General features: G+C 55.8%; 5 protein-coding genes across 5 annotated transcripts, besides 2 other annotated features; 1 reads left to right on the top strand and 4 right to left on the bottom strand.

Moving 5' to 3' along the window:
• Positions 1–280: 280 nt before the first annotated feature.
• EKO05_0000861 (Calcium channel yvc1) lies at positions 281–2374 on the bottom strand (the record flags this gene model as incomplete). The annotated part of the gene is made up of 4 exons (XM_038936886.2): positions 281–922; positions 974–1948; positions 2001–2248; positions 2299–2374. The coding sequence occupies 4 exons, from the start codon at positions 2372–2374 to the stop codon at positions 281–283; spliced, it is 1941 nt and encodes a 646-aa protein (XP_038803405.2).
• A 533-nt stretch (positions 2375–2907) lies between these two features.
• On the bottom strand, positions 2908–4004 carry EKO05_0000860 (eukaryotic translation initiation factor 2 subunit alpha; the record flags this gene model as incomplete). The annotated part of the gene is made up of 4 exons (XM_038936714.1): positions 2908–3167; positions 3217–3333; positions 3387–3836; positions 3887–4004. The coding sequence occupies 4 exons, from the start codon at positions 4002–4004 to the stop codon at positions 2908–2910; spliced, it is 945 nt and encodes a 314-aa protein (XP_038803404.1).
• A 193-nt stretch (positions 4005–4197) lies between these two features.
• Positions 4198–4228: a tandem repeat.
• An 891-nt stretch (positions 4229–5119) lies between these two features.
• On the top strand, positions 5120–5707 carry EKO05_0000859 (uncharacterized protein; the record flags this gene model as incomplete). Its single annotated transcript, XM_038944826.1, has 1 exon — positions 5120–5707. The coding sequence occupies one exon, from the start codon at positions 5120–5122 to the stop codon at positions 5705–5707; it is 588 nt and encodes a 195-aa protein (XP_038803403.1).
• Positions 5504–5541: a tandem repeat.
• Positions 5708–6423: 716 nt separating the features above from the next.
• EKO05_0000858 (uncharacterized protein) lies at positions 6424–9997 on the bottom strand (the record flags this gene model as incomplete). Its single annotated transcript, XM_038936810.1, has 4 exons — positions 6424–8484; positions 8536–9720; positions 9771–9833; positions 9887–9997. 4 exons carry the CDS (start codon positions 9995–9997, stop codon positions 6424–6426), a joined length of 3420 nt encoding a protein of 1139 aa, XP_038803402.1.
• A 1286-nt stretch (positions 9998–11283) lies between these two features.
• Positions 11284–12572, bottom strand: EKO05_0000857 (uncharacterized protein; the record flags this gene model as incomplete). The annotated part of the gene is made up of 2 exons (XM_059635514.1): positions 11284–12270; positions 12348–12572. 2 exons carry the CDS (start codon positions 12570–12572, stop codon positions 11284–11286), a joined length of 1212 nt encoding a protein of 403 aa, XP_059491497.1.
• Positions 12573–12663: the final 91 nt, after the last annotated feature.

The following is a 12663-nucleotide window of genomic DNA, read 5'->3' as shown; positions in this document are numbered from 1 at the left end:
AACACTTGCGATGGTCATCGCATCAGCGCCTGCCCTATTGCACGCACAATATGAAGTCGCAGGCTCGAAAAGGGTGAGAAGTCAATAGGAAGATAGAAGACCATGTACAAGGAGATCGACAGGCCGTGCTAACTGTCAACCAAGTCATATACAAAAGGATATTCAGTCCGAGTGCCAGCCACTCCCCTCAGTTGCCTGTGTCCCTCCAAACTTACTTCTCCCTCGCCTGCAACACGTCAAACTCACCTGGTGGACGGAGGAAGTCTACAGGCGGGCAAACTTACTCATCCCTCACGCTTCCACTGCTCTGGCCCAGCTTATCGAATTTGCTGCCACCGAGGGTATCGCTGCCCCAGCTCTTCTCGCTCATCTTCAGGAGCAGCTGCTTCATCTCCGAGACCTCGTCCTGCAGCTTCTTGATCTCGAGCACGGCGGTGTCGAACTCGACGTTTGGCTTGGTGCTCTGGACCTTCTTGTCCCATCCGTCGGCCTCGAAGTCGCATTCGTGCAGCACCTGCTCCCACTCGTGCGTCACGTCTTCGTCGGCCTCGCCTCGCTTGCGGTTGGACTTGACGACTCTCGCTTCCTTCTGCTCCAAGAAGGCCGTCACTATGAGCAGCGGGGAGTAGAGCACCGCCATGACGATGTCGTTGAGGTGGTCGTATCGCTTCTCGTCCATCCACCACTCAAAGGGGAGAATGAGGAACAGCATTTCGATCAGGTTGAAGGGCGCGATGAAGACGTTTTCGTCTGGGGCGCGGACGAACTGCATCGTCTTCTGCGAGAAGAGGGCCATGTATTCATCGATTGCGTTTTCGGTGATGTCTTCGTAGGCCGAGTTGTAGAGTGCGATGAGAATGTTGAGCAAGATGACCATGACGACAAAGGTAAAGATGTAGTAGAGGATGAGACCAAACGGCGGCTGCAAAGCGTTTTAGTATGCGGATGTTGCTTGGGGTTGGGGGAGACTTACGGCAAAGTTGTCGAAACCCTCGAACTCAGGGGACTGCATGATGGCGTTCAGCATGGCTTGCATGACGAAGCCAATGTCGTCCATTACTTGATCGTCTGCGATGTCAAGACCCATGAAGGCCTGCAAGAAACCGACCAGAACGACGAAAAGCAGTAGGAAGAAGATCAGTGATTCGCGGAACATGACTTTGAGCACGACTAGCATGGCGCCGAAGAAGCGGAACGTGTCGAGGTAGAGCAGCAGACGCATCCAGAACATGGGCGCAGTGAAAGCGAGGAAGTTGTAGCCAAGCTCGTTGAACCTTCCGCGCGCGTCGCCTTTTTCGTTCTCGTGGTCGTGGTCATGGCTCATTGCTATCACACGGAAGACAAGAGACACGGTAAGCAGGGCGTACAGAGTGCTGTTGAACATGTTCCAGAAGGAGATGTAGAAGCGGCCGACTTTCCAGAACTTGTTGACCTCATCGCAGATGAAGCCTAGAGTGAAGATGTAGAGCAGGCCTTCGACAACATCCAGGTCAGCGTCAGGGTTGATTGTGTTGACGGCGCCGGTGAACAAGCCCAGGTAGATGAGAGAGACGGCGATTTGCACCCAGTTTTGGTACCGTGGGACGCGCATACGATCCGGGTCCAAATGGGCCCAGAGGTTCGTGTTCGTTTTGTTGTCGTACTGGACAAAGCGGGTTGGATCTTCGTCGTCTTGCACGATCCAGCCGCGCCAGAGGTAGGCGATGCACTTCTGGTAGCCAGAAGACCCAATGACCGTCACGGCGTGCAGATCGACGGCCTTCTCGACGGCATTGGCGGGTTCAGTGGGCTCGCCATCCACGAGGGTAGCGTAGCGTTTGAGCAGGATTTCTTCGAACAGGTAGTCCATGTCCTCCTCGGCTTCTATGATGCGCTTCGCCATCATTTCGGCCGCGACGGCGCGCACATCGTGCAAGTCGGCATCCCAGAGCTCAGCCGCCGCTTGTTTCTGGAAGAGTCAGCATGCTCAGCCAGGTCTAGTCTCCAAGTACGCTGCGAACCTTGAACCACTTGTTGACGATCAGGAGACAGTAAACAACGCATGCCGTCTTGTCCTCGCCGCCTGCTTTGTTCGCCGTGTCCAGCACGGCTTGTGTGATGATGGGGCTGTTCGCCTTGGTGACCTTGTCCTCCTCGATCTCGTAGGGGATGACCTGCTCGATCTGGTGTTTCAGGCGAAGGCAGATCTTGGTGACTTCTTTGGCATCGATGGGCGGTGGGGGGAGGTGCTCGCGGCGCGTGGGGAGGACTGGAAGCAGTCAGCATGTGCCATGGCCTGTTGCCAAGCGATATACTGACGCGCACTGGCCTCGTCCGACATCCTGTGGCGCCTATCTGACCCGTTGGAGTTCCACAGCTGAGACCACTTCACCATTGTTGCGAAGGCACCTGGGCTGGCTGGGGTGTCAAAGGATGAGTATCGGGAGCACGGCTGCTCCAACTACGCGATGGAGAGTTTCTGAGGAGGGAACCGGGATCACGCGACACGAGCAGAGGGTCCAGGAAGAGAATTGATAGCGCCGTCGCCGTTGTTGGCGATTGCGCGCAGAAAGTTGGTTAGCCCGTCCAGCTTGGCCGCGCTGTCCCCCGTCGCAGCCATCGTCATCGTCGCGCGTCTCTGCGCTTGGACTTCAACGCTTGGGCTTCGACGCTTGGGCTTCGACGCTTGGTTTTGTGAACATCAAGCCCCAAAGAAAGAACGCTTGGAATCAGGTGGATGCACTTTCAGCTGGAGTTCACTGTATCATTGGAAGTCTAGGGCGTGCAATTCGACACCGTCCCAGAATGAAAATGCTATACATGTCAAATATGCCGCGTACATGCTCGAGGAATGGTAGTCGAGCCCCAAACGCCGGTATCCACTTTTGACCATGTCCCATCGTAATACCTTCAACATGCAAAAGTCGTCTAGGCCTCTGCAGCCGCCGCGCCGACCTCGCCCTCATCGCTCGAGCTCTCATCCTCGTCACCGCTGACCTGCTGGTTCTCGCGCTCGCGCTTCTCCATGAGCGCAGCCAGCTCGGCGTCATCGTTCTCGGTGACGGCACGGGGAGCCATCTTGACCTGGCAGTCGCCGCCAGCTTTTGTAATGCTGGCCTTGATGTCTTCGATCGCCTGCTCCAAAGTGGAGATACCAACGGTCTTGTCGAGGCACTGGGAGGTGAGGACTGCATTCATTAGCACAAAGTCGGATTTGGACTGACCGCATATACATACCGTAGAGGGGAGGCGATACGAGCTTGACCTTGACCTGGTTGTCGGGTGTGTTCTTGGCCTCAGCAGTGCGCAGAGCCTCCTTGACGGCGTCGATGCCCTCATAGCCGAAGCAGGTGACTGCACAAGTTAGCGGGCGATCTTCTCGTCTCTTATGCCACGGCAGCCCTTACCCTCAATGTCCGAGCGCACCTTGGTGGGCTGGGGTGTCAGCCTCTTGCCAATGTAGCTCTGCAGCTCTTCCTTGACGACGTCGTTGGGGAAGGTGACGTCGTTCCACACCTCCGGGTTGGTGATGCTGAGCTTGAAGGCGTCGATGGAGTGGCCGTACTTCTTGTTCAGCGGCCAGCCGATTGTCTGGTAGATGTCCTCGATGGGCACCTGTGTCTTCTCGGCGACGTGGCGCATGATGCTGTGCACCATCTTCGACTTGTTGTAGCGCTCCTCGCACTTGACGATGTCCTCGGGCGACACACGGCGCTTGGACAAGTCAATGTAGCCCTTGTCCTTGTCGACACGCAGCACGACGACGACCTCGTTGCGGCCAACACGGATGAGCTTCTGGATGGATCGAATACGTCTGCGCGACAGTTCGGAGAGCAGGATCATGCCGTCGATGTTGTCTGCGCGCGTTAGCCCCCGTCTGCACTTGACTGCTGCATGCTGCACCCACCATACTCGAGCAGCTTGACGTATGCGCCCATCTCTGCGATCTGCTTGACGTTCACCATGACGAAGCTCTCCACCTCCGGGTACTTCTCCTCGTAGAACCGGCAATTTGTGAGAGACATGATGTGCGGATCTCCGTGCTGTTCTTCTGGAAACGGGTCTTGGGGCGTCGCTCGACTGTTCGCTAACCTGGGGGGCGGTGGGAGGCGGTGGGAGGCGGTTTTCTCGTGTACGTGCGCGAAAAGGCGAAAGCGTCGTGAGGCTCTACGTTGCTGGCGGCCGGTGGGGGTTCGTCGGCGGCAAAGGTTTATCCGTTGCGTGCGTGCGTCGTGCGGCGGGCGGTGCGAGTTGCTTAACTTTTGGTGACTCAATTTGCCCACGTTGAAATCCAACGCGGGGCGGCGGCGGCGAACGGCACTTGCCGCCTTCTGGAATGGTCGCTTTTCCGACCTCGACTACCACCATCTTATCTGACCACCAACAGTTGCACTTCGCCTTCATAACGCCATCCTCGTTCACCTGGAAGCTTACTCTTGCCAAGATGAAAAGTATATTAACTGTCATGGCTTGGCTGGAAACGAGCCACCGTCAACAAATCGAAGGCGTGAGGCGGTGCAGTCGACACTGGTCAAGCATTATACAGTAATATTGCAATTTATCTTTCACACTCTCTACTCTGCACAGTTTATCATTCAGTATATTACGTGTAGCTGCCATCCTTAGCATCATCTTTCCAGCATTCGATGCTGTTGGATCAAGATACAGTCATTAAAGAGCAGACCGAAAGAGATGGCATGCCCTTCAAACTCCAGGCTTCCCTTTGCCAAACATGGAACGGACGTGGACTTGCAGTATATTCATGTTTAGTATCAAGCGAGTGTTGCAACTCCACGAACGCAACACCTTTGGTGATAATCAAAGGCATTGGGAACCTCTTTAGAGGTAGAAGACCATCAACGCTGCAGCAACTATGACCGGCACCACCCGGAGCCTCGAGACTGGACAATATCCACGCCGCATGTAGCTCTGACGGTGAAGGTGGAGTACCGGTCGCCGTTTGTCTCGTGTCCTGCTCCAGCATCGCGCACTCTTGGCGCGCACCGTCCTGTCACCTACAAAATACCCACGTCCCCCGCCCTCACCATCTGCAGACACCGCGCACTCCACAAGAACTTGACTCAACTCAGTCAGCTCCTACCGCAATCGCAACAACAAGTCCACTCGCTACTACCCCACCATGCGCTTCGCCAACATTGCCGCCTGCATTAGCAGTCTCCTCGTGGTCACCGTGTCCGCCAGCACGCCCGCCGCTTTCGAGGTCCCTGGCTCCGTTCCCGGCACCGCTGCAGCACCTGAGGTCGACACTACCATCGTCTTCGAGACCTCGACCTACTACCTCAGCTCCGCCATCGCCGTCACGAGCGACACCGTCAACAGCACCGCCGAGGTCACCAAGACCGGCTATGCGCCTCCTCCCGTCGAGCCGACGACTACCTCCGAGGCGTCGCTGTACGTGACCGCCAGCCAGACCTTTGTCCCCGTCACCCTGTGGGAGGGCAGCACGACTAGAGTCATCTTCCCGCAGAACAGCACTGCTGTTGAGATCCCTACTGGCGTCCCAGCCAACGGCACCTCAACCGTCATCGTCACCGCCACAGCTTCTTCATCTGAGCCCGTCGTGAGTACCACCGCCAAGAACAAGACTTCCGCAACTGCATCTGCATCTGCTTCCGTCAGCCAAGTACCCGTCAACGGCGCAGGCAAGGTCACCGGCAGCGCGCTGCTCGGCATGGGCATTGTCGCCGGCTTCATGGCCCTGTTGTAGGCAAACGACTCGCGCTGTGCACGGTAGCAAGCACACATCAAAGAGTGCAGAAGCGCCACGAACTCAAGATACAAGCGCAGACCGACATCGCCACGAGCAAGCCCCTCGAGCATCAGACGCCCTCGTCCAGGCCGGCTCCCTCCCAGGAGAGGAGAAGACCAAGTCAGCCAGGAACCACGTAGCTAACCAAGCGCAACGGAAATAGAACGAACTAAAATCGACCCCCCTCTTCTCTGCATGCTACGTGATGCCGCGTGTCCCTCCCTACCCAACTCCTCATACATTCAGGTAGATGGCTATTCAACCCTCCAGCACAGCTCCACCTGCCATCCCCTCTCCTCCCGCCCATCCCATCGAACTTATTTGAAAACGCTGCGTTCGCAGCAACCACCCATCAGTATACTACCCTGTGAAGCTTAGACACAACATCTCCTACCCACACCCATCGCCTTACTCCTCGGGCCGACCGACGATTCGAGAGCCGAACCGACGGCTGGAGTATGGCCATCTAGAACAAGTGTTTGAGACTTGTCTGTGGTGAGAGGACGTTGGAATAGGATGGGAATGGTATTAAGAGTATGTACTGTGTAGGTTGAAGGTATACTGATGCCAATGATGCCAATGATGCCGATGATGCCAACCCAAAACCACGCACGTCTCTGCGACCCCCTCATAAACGCCCTGCGGATTTAGAGGGAAGAAAAAGACATTACCACCTACTTCGCCGTCTGCGTCGCTTCTTCGATGCGGAAATCACTGTCTCGGTCTTGACATCGCTCAATCTCGTTCTGGATAGCAAGCACCCAGTGATCCCTCTCTGCCCGGGACCTCGCTCTGAACACCACACTCCTGCCTTTGGATCCCAGCTTTGCGACTCTCTTGAGCTTGGTTCTCTTTCCCTCTTTCCTCTCCTTCTCGCCCCCACCCCCAGCCCCTTCTTCCGCCCTGAACCATGACTTGGCTTTGCCGTGCCAGATGACAAACGTCGTCATGACATCTTCGTCTGTGCTTGTCCCGCCGTCTTCGAGGTAGATACGAGGCAGTGCGTGATGGCCCGGCTTGTTGGCGTCAAAGGTCTGATTTTGGTACAGTAGATCTGATTCAGTGAGAAGACCGGAGTAGATGTAGCAATCCCTCAGATCGAGATTCGCGATGCGCTCGTGGTGAATGTGCGACAGTTGTTTGCCAACGCGACTACGCAAGACGTCGCGAAAGATGAGCAGGGTGCCAGCCGCGAGCATGACGCCGCAGCGGGTAAAAGGAGCGTGAATACGGGGTTTGCGGTACAGCGTACCACTCATGTGGATGTTCCGGCAGCAGGCGATGCCGCACATGTTGTAAAGCTGCGGTGAGGCAAAGGACTGCTTTACTTCCCATTTCCGCGCAAACTGACCGATGTACGCTTCGCCCTCCTCGTCAATGTTGAGAGCGCTAAGATTGCGAGCGCGTGTTGATTTGTAGAGGGTGATGTCAGATGCTGTGCGATGTTTCCAGTACTTCGCAAGGGCACGGAGGTGATTGATCCATTGCTTTCGGCGAGCTTTGTCGGCGGCTTGCAGGCGGATGACCAAGCCGTTCTTCATTACCAGCTCGAAGGCACGTTCCAAATCGAGATCACTTGTGGCACCGTCCTCGCCTCTCGAATCGTCCATGTCGACATCCTCGTCAAAATCAACATCCGATCCGGGCTCAATATCTTCATCCACTGGGCTAGCGCCTAGCTTCGCCTTACGAACTTTGACGATATCAGCCATGTTGATGTAACCGTCGCAATTGAGGAGGTTGTTTTCCTTTCGTTCTGACTCGTCGGCCGCATCCTCATCATGTAATCTCCTGGTCTCGGAGGTTCCGGAGTGGCCTTCGAGCAACCATTCAATCTGTTTGTCCTTCACGGGGTAAGGATTGACTGCCCAGTTGTCCGGTGTAGCGTCCTGAATCGCCTGCGACGTAGGAACAGCCGAGTTCTCAGACATGGGAAGTCTAGGTGGTGGGGGCGGAGTCGCTTTGGTTGGCCGCGAGAACACAAGAAAGTGGTCGTGGCTGGCGAAGTACAGTTGCTTATGGTACATAAGTCCCATGCGCTTCGCCCTTCCACGTTGACCGGTCAGCCTGATGAGGAAGCCCTCGACGGGCACAGGCTCCGTCAATGTCTTTTGCTTCTTACGAGTGATTACTGTTGTGGGGTAATGCGTCTTTGGTCGCAGCTCGAGATCGTGGGACTTGAGCATGGCAATAGTGCCATACATCTTACGCTCGTTGGCTCCATGGATCCACTCCAGACGATCATAGCGCTTCCAGACCAGTCCTATCCTCTGTTCGTTCATCCAGGCTTCAAGCACAGTTGCCCACTCCGGCGCTTCTTTCAATTGATCAAGACACTGCCGGATCAGCGCTTGCGCGACAGCTTGCTCTTCTTGCATGGTCTTCAAGATGGCCTCCTCGGTGTTTTCTGCTTCTTGAACTTTGTTCTGCGAGGCTTCCAATTTTTCAAAAGGGTTAGCTATCCGTACGCTGAGACTCATATCCGGAATGTTAACTTGAAGCTCGGAAGCACGGCGCCAGCCGAGAATGTTGCGCAGGAACGTGTACCATTCGACTGCGTTGGAAGCAGTTCTTGCTTGCATGATGAAGATCAGGGTACCCTTGGGACCGGGCATCGACACCACTATAGATTTGTCAAGGGACGAGTAGAGATTGATTTTGCTCGTCTTGCGGCCGAGAGGGATCTCATAAGCTGCGCGTTTGCCTGCGCCGCTCTGTTCGATTTCAGGAATGACCTGCAACGATTAGCACGAAGGCGGCTACAAGTCAGGAAAAAAAAACCATACCCGAGTCTGATAGAGTTGCAGCAAGAAGTCAGCCTCATCCGTGTGACTGTGTCTGCACACTATCATATATTCCCGCCACTTATCCTTGACTCTCGAGACGACTCGCTGGTTTACGTTCTCGTCAAAGTCCTCCGGCACTTCGCTGGCGGCATCGACGCGCACAAGCATGCGTTCCATCTTCACTACCAAACCGTCCTTGATGCTCTTCCGTCGCAGCCTTGTGCCCGCTCGCTGGATGGTCATCTGTGCTTTCTTGGCCTTGAAATGGACTGCTTGCCGCTTGGAGTCCTCAGGCACATCGAACTTGACAAGGTTGCGCAAATTAGATCCTTTGCGCGTCAGGTCCTGTGTAGGTGCGTCAGGGCCGTCTGACGAGTCTGATTTGGACAGGCCCACAGTCGACCGTCTCTTCATCCTGGCAAGGATGCCCCTGGCAGAAGGCGAGGGAGCGACTTCAGAATCAATGGGGGCCGGCGCCTTGTTCAAGTCAGCTTTGCGCAGCAGAGACGAAGTGGAGTCAGCATCTACCGAGGACGCTCCCCTCGTAGTAGATACTGCCACACCATGGCTCGTGCTGGCAGACAATGGCTGCTTGCTCAACGACTTCCGTCCTGACTCCTCCTCACTGGTCAATACCTGCAGACCACTCATCTGGGGTTGTGTTGGCTCTTCTGCGCGCGGTGTCTCAGCATCGTCGTCCTCGGAGTCCACCTCGGCGTTGCTGTCTGCAGTGTTGGGCATAGAAGAAGCCGTAACGTAGGACTTGGTGCTCGATCGATGCGGCAGCTGCGGCTTGCTGGGGTCGAAGTCGCCCTCCTCGTGCGTGTATAGGTGCAAGTCGTCGTCATGGACATCTTCGGGCTCAGAATGCGCGTCCACGAACTCTTCGTCTTCGTTGCCTATCACGACAAGCTTTTTCTGAGGCGTGCTGGTGCTCGCTGCTGAGGCGCCATTCGCTCCACTTGCCTCCACACGCTGGGTGCCGTCTTCCTCTTCTGCGTGGAGCTCGTCGGGCTGAGGGAAGCTGTGTTGGAAGAGGGCAGAGGAGCTGGGTCCTTCAGCTCCACTCAGACGTCGTTGGCGCGCTTCACGGGGGTCGGACGAGAAGGTGGCGGCGCGTGTCGAGTAGGTGATGCGCAGATGGTGCTTGTACCAATCGCGACGGTGTTTGCTCAGCCATGCGGTCTGTAGCTGTGAATGAGCGCATGCATCAAGAAGGGCGTGGGGCAGCGTACGGGGATAGGGCCGATGAAGAAGCGCCTTGAGGTGAGGTAGAGGTGCTCTGGGGTTGCATGTTGCTGGGCGTGTCAGTGGCTGCGCGCTGTGCTGTGTGAGGGAGGCTGCTATCTACCAGCTTCTGCGCCGTGAAAGAGGCAGGCGACAGGTTCGCAATGTTAGGCTGCTGGTGCCATGGATGCGGCGCCTGTTCGAGGTCGGCCATGGGACCTCTCTTGCTGTCCATGTCTCGCTTCGCCGCGGGCGTTCAGATGGCTCACATGCACCGCACCGAGCGTCAACTACCTTGCCTACGTTACACACCAAACATTACGGCTGGAAGGGTACGGAGAATGGGCTGAGGACAAGGCAAGAACAGCTGCAGCACAGCCAGAGTGGCAGGTGCCTGAGAAAGCAGGATCGCACGCCTCTGGGCGCGGCCTCCTCTCGAAAGGAGCCGTCTCTCGTCATGCGGCTCGCGCCCCTGCGCCAATCATCTATGCGTCCGTCGGCCCGTCTAGACCTGTGAGCATCTTCAACCATCATAACGCCGTCTCGCCTTGCCGTTGGACTTGGTGACGAATGGTGGCAGCTCGTCTTCGACGTGCGGGGTGCGTCGTCGTGTCACGTTTGTCGTTTGTGCCCCCTCGTGTCTTGTCTCTGCAGCCACGTGAACTGTTTCGACAGCCATGGAGAAAACCAACAAAGCCCGGTGCACCGGCGACTGCAACTGTCTGCACATGGTTCATTCGACGGCCCACGGCTCCGACGGCATCCTCTCCACCTGGGGAATCCTATCACGGCAAACTTCGGGCACGCCCGACTCTTTTCCTCTTTTCCAGCCCTTCAGCAACCCTGGTACCGGTACGCAGTGGCTGGCGTACCCCACACCAACCACCAACGCAGTAGGTACTTTTCTTGCACGCTTCCATGGTTCCCACACCACAGATCTTGGTTCACGAGTTTTGACCTTGCGACTTCCGGTCGCAACATGCCGCATGAGGCAACTCGTTCTCAAAACTGTTGATTTCCCCCTCGGGTGATCGCCTCTGTGGCGCCGAGAGGCGGGGATCTTCCTGGTGGGTGAGTGGTAAGTAATCGCGATCTTGGCACTGAAAGCACGAAACACCAGACTTGCATCGCATCCCGGTTGTATCTCGTTGCTTTTTCATGTACTCTCATTCCAGCCAGAATCTACTCTGCATCCTCACACTGACCACGTATCGCTGCGTTCGGTGAGGTGAAGCTTGATCCAATTTCCAATATCCCACCACAGGCTCAGTGCTTGCTTATCAATTTGCGTGCATGACCGCTGTTTGTGGAAATGTTGTAGTAGCTTTCGTAGTTGTGCGCTTCCGCATCTTCAGGTACCAGCGTCCTCGTGATAGAAGCTGGATCCCACAGGAGCCCTTTTTGTCCTGCAAGATCCAACCTCGGGTGGCCGACAATCGAAGAGTTCACACCTCCAGACTCATCTCAGCTCAAGTCCCACTTCTGTGAGTTCCGTTACACTATCCAAGAGACATGCCTGTTCTACCCATACAACAACCTCTCCACCTCCTCCGCAATCGCTAGACTACTCGTGAGTCCCGGACTTTCTATTGCAAGCAAGTTCACGAATCCGTGGTAACCGGCTTCTCTCTCAATATAGAAGTCTTGAAAATCTTTGTCGCTCGTTGCTGCCAACTTTCCCAGTTTCGGTCGTATCCCCACATAGTCTGGTGCGATTGCCGACCGGTCGATGCCGGGCAGGTAGGTCTGAATGTCATCTATCGCGGCGGCGAGGTTCTTGGAATTCGGGGTGTAGTCAGTCGGCGAATCCGTCCACTCTACATCTGGCCCGAAGCGGACGCGGCCGCCCATGTCGAGAGTGAGATGTGTTCCCAGGCCGCCATGGCCGGGTACGGGGGCTGGGTAGATGAGCGTGCTGGGTTTGGGCCGCGAGGAGGAGTAGCTGAAATAGCTTCCTTTTGCGTAGAAGGCTTTTCTTTGCCGGTCCGAGGGCAGGATCATGTTTGATATTGCCACAGCGTACAGACCCGCAGAGTTGACCAGTGTTTCGGCTGTTATTGTCGTCTCCTCGCCATCTGGGCTGCGGGTCGTGATCTCCCATCCTCCGCGGCCGGCGTCGACGGCTTCCACATTCACCACCGCACTTTGAAATGCGCAGACTCCGTCCTTATTCTGGAAATCGCCTTCTAGAAACTGCATCAGGCTGTGCGAATCAACGATTCCGGTCGACGAGCTCTCAAGCACGCCAGCCTCGGCCCGGACGTCTGGTTCTCGCTCTTTTGCTTCTTTGGTGGAGAGGAAGCGCGTAGGCACACCAACGCTGGAAGCGAACTCGTGGACTTTGGTGATTGCATCGAGTTGAGCAGAGTCTTGAGCAACGATCCACTTTCCCGTGTTACGGTGTGGTACGGAATGTTTTTGGCAAAGGTCGTACATCATCTCCTTGCCCCTTAGGCAAAGCTTGGTTTTGAGGGAGGAGGTGCCGTAATAGAGACCCGCATGTATGACCTGAGGATTGTCAACTCCTGATAGAAGATTCAGTGCTGGTGCTAGGTCCCCAGACCGGGTTGTTGAGCTCACATTACCTCGCTGTTTCTTGAACTCGTTTCTGTACCGACGGACCCATGCTTTTCAATCAGAACAGTCGATGCGCCATCTCTCTCTTGCAGCTTTCGAGCAATAGCTAGTCCGACTACACCACCGCCAATTACAGCATGTGTGAAGTCTGCATCTCGCCTTATGCTTGACGAAAACTGCCGCCTCGTTGCTGTCTTCAAGATGGAACTGGAAAAGGCACGTGCGGGTATCATGATTGTGGACAATAGCTCTTTGAAGCTGACGAGAACGTGAGCAGCAAATAACGTGACAAGAAAATGCAGAGATTTGGGTACAACGAACTCG

The sequence above is a fragment of the Ascochyta rabiei genome, chromosome 1 (genome assembly GCF_004011695.2).
Source record: "Ascochyta rabiei chromosome 1, complete sequence".
Taxonomy (NCBI): domain Eukaryota; kingdom Fungi; phylum Ascomycota; class Dothideomycetes; order Pleosporales; family Didymellaceae; genus Ascochyta; species Ascochyta rabiei.
This window is presented reverse-complemented; position numbering and strand designations above follow the sequence as displayed.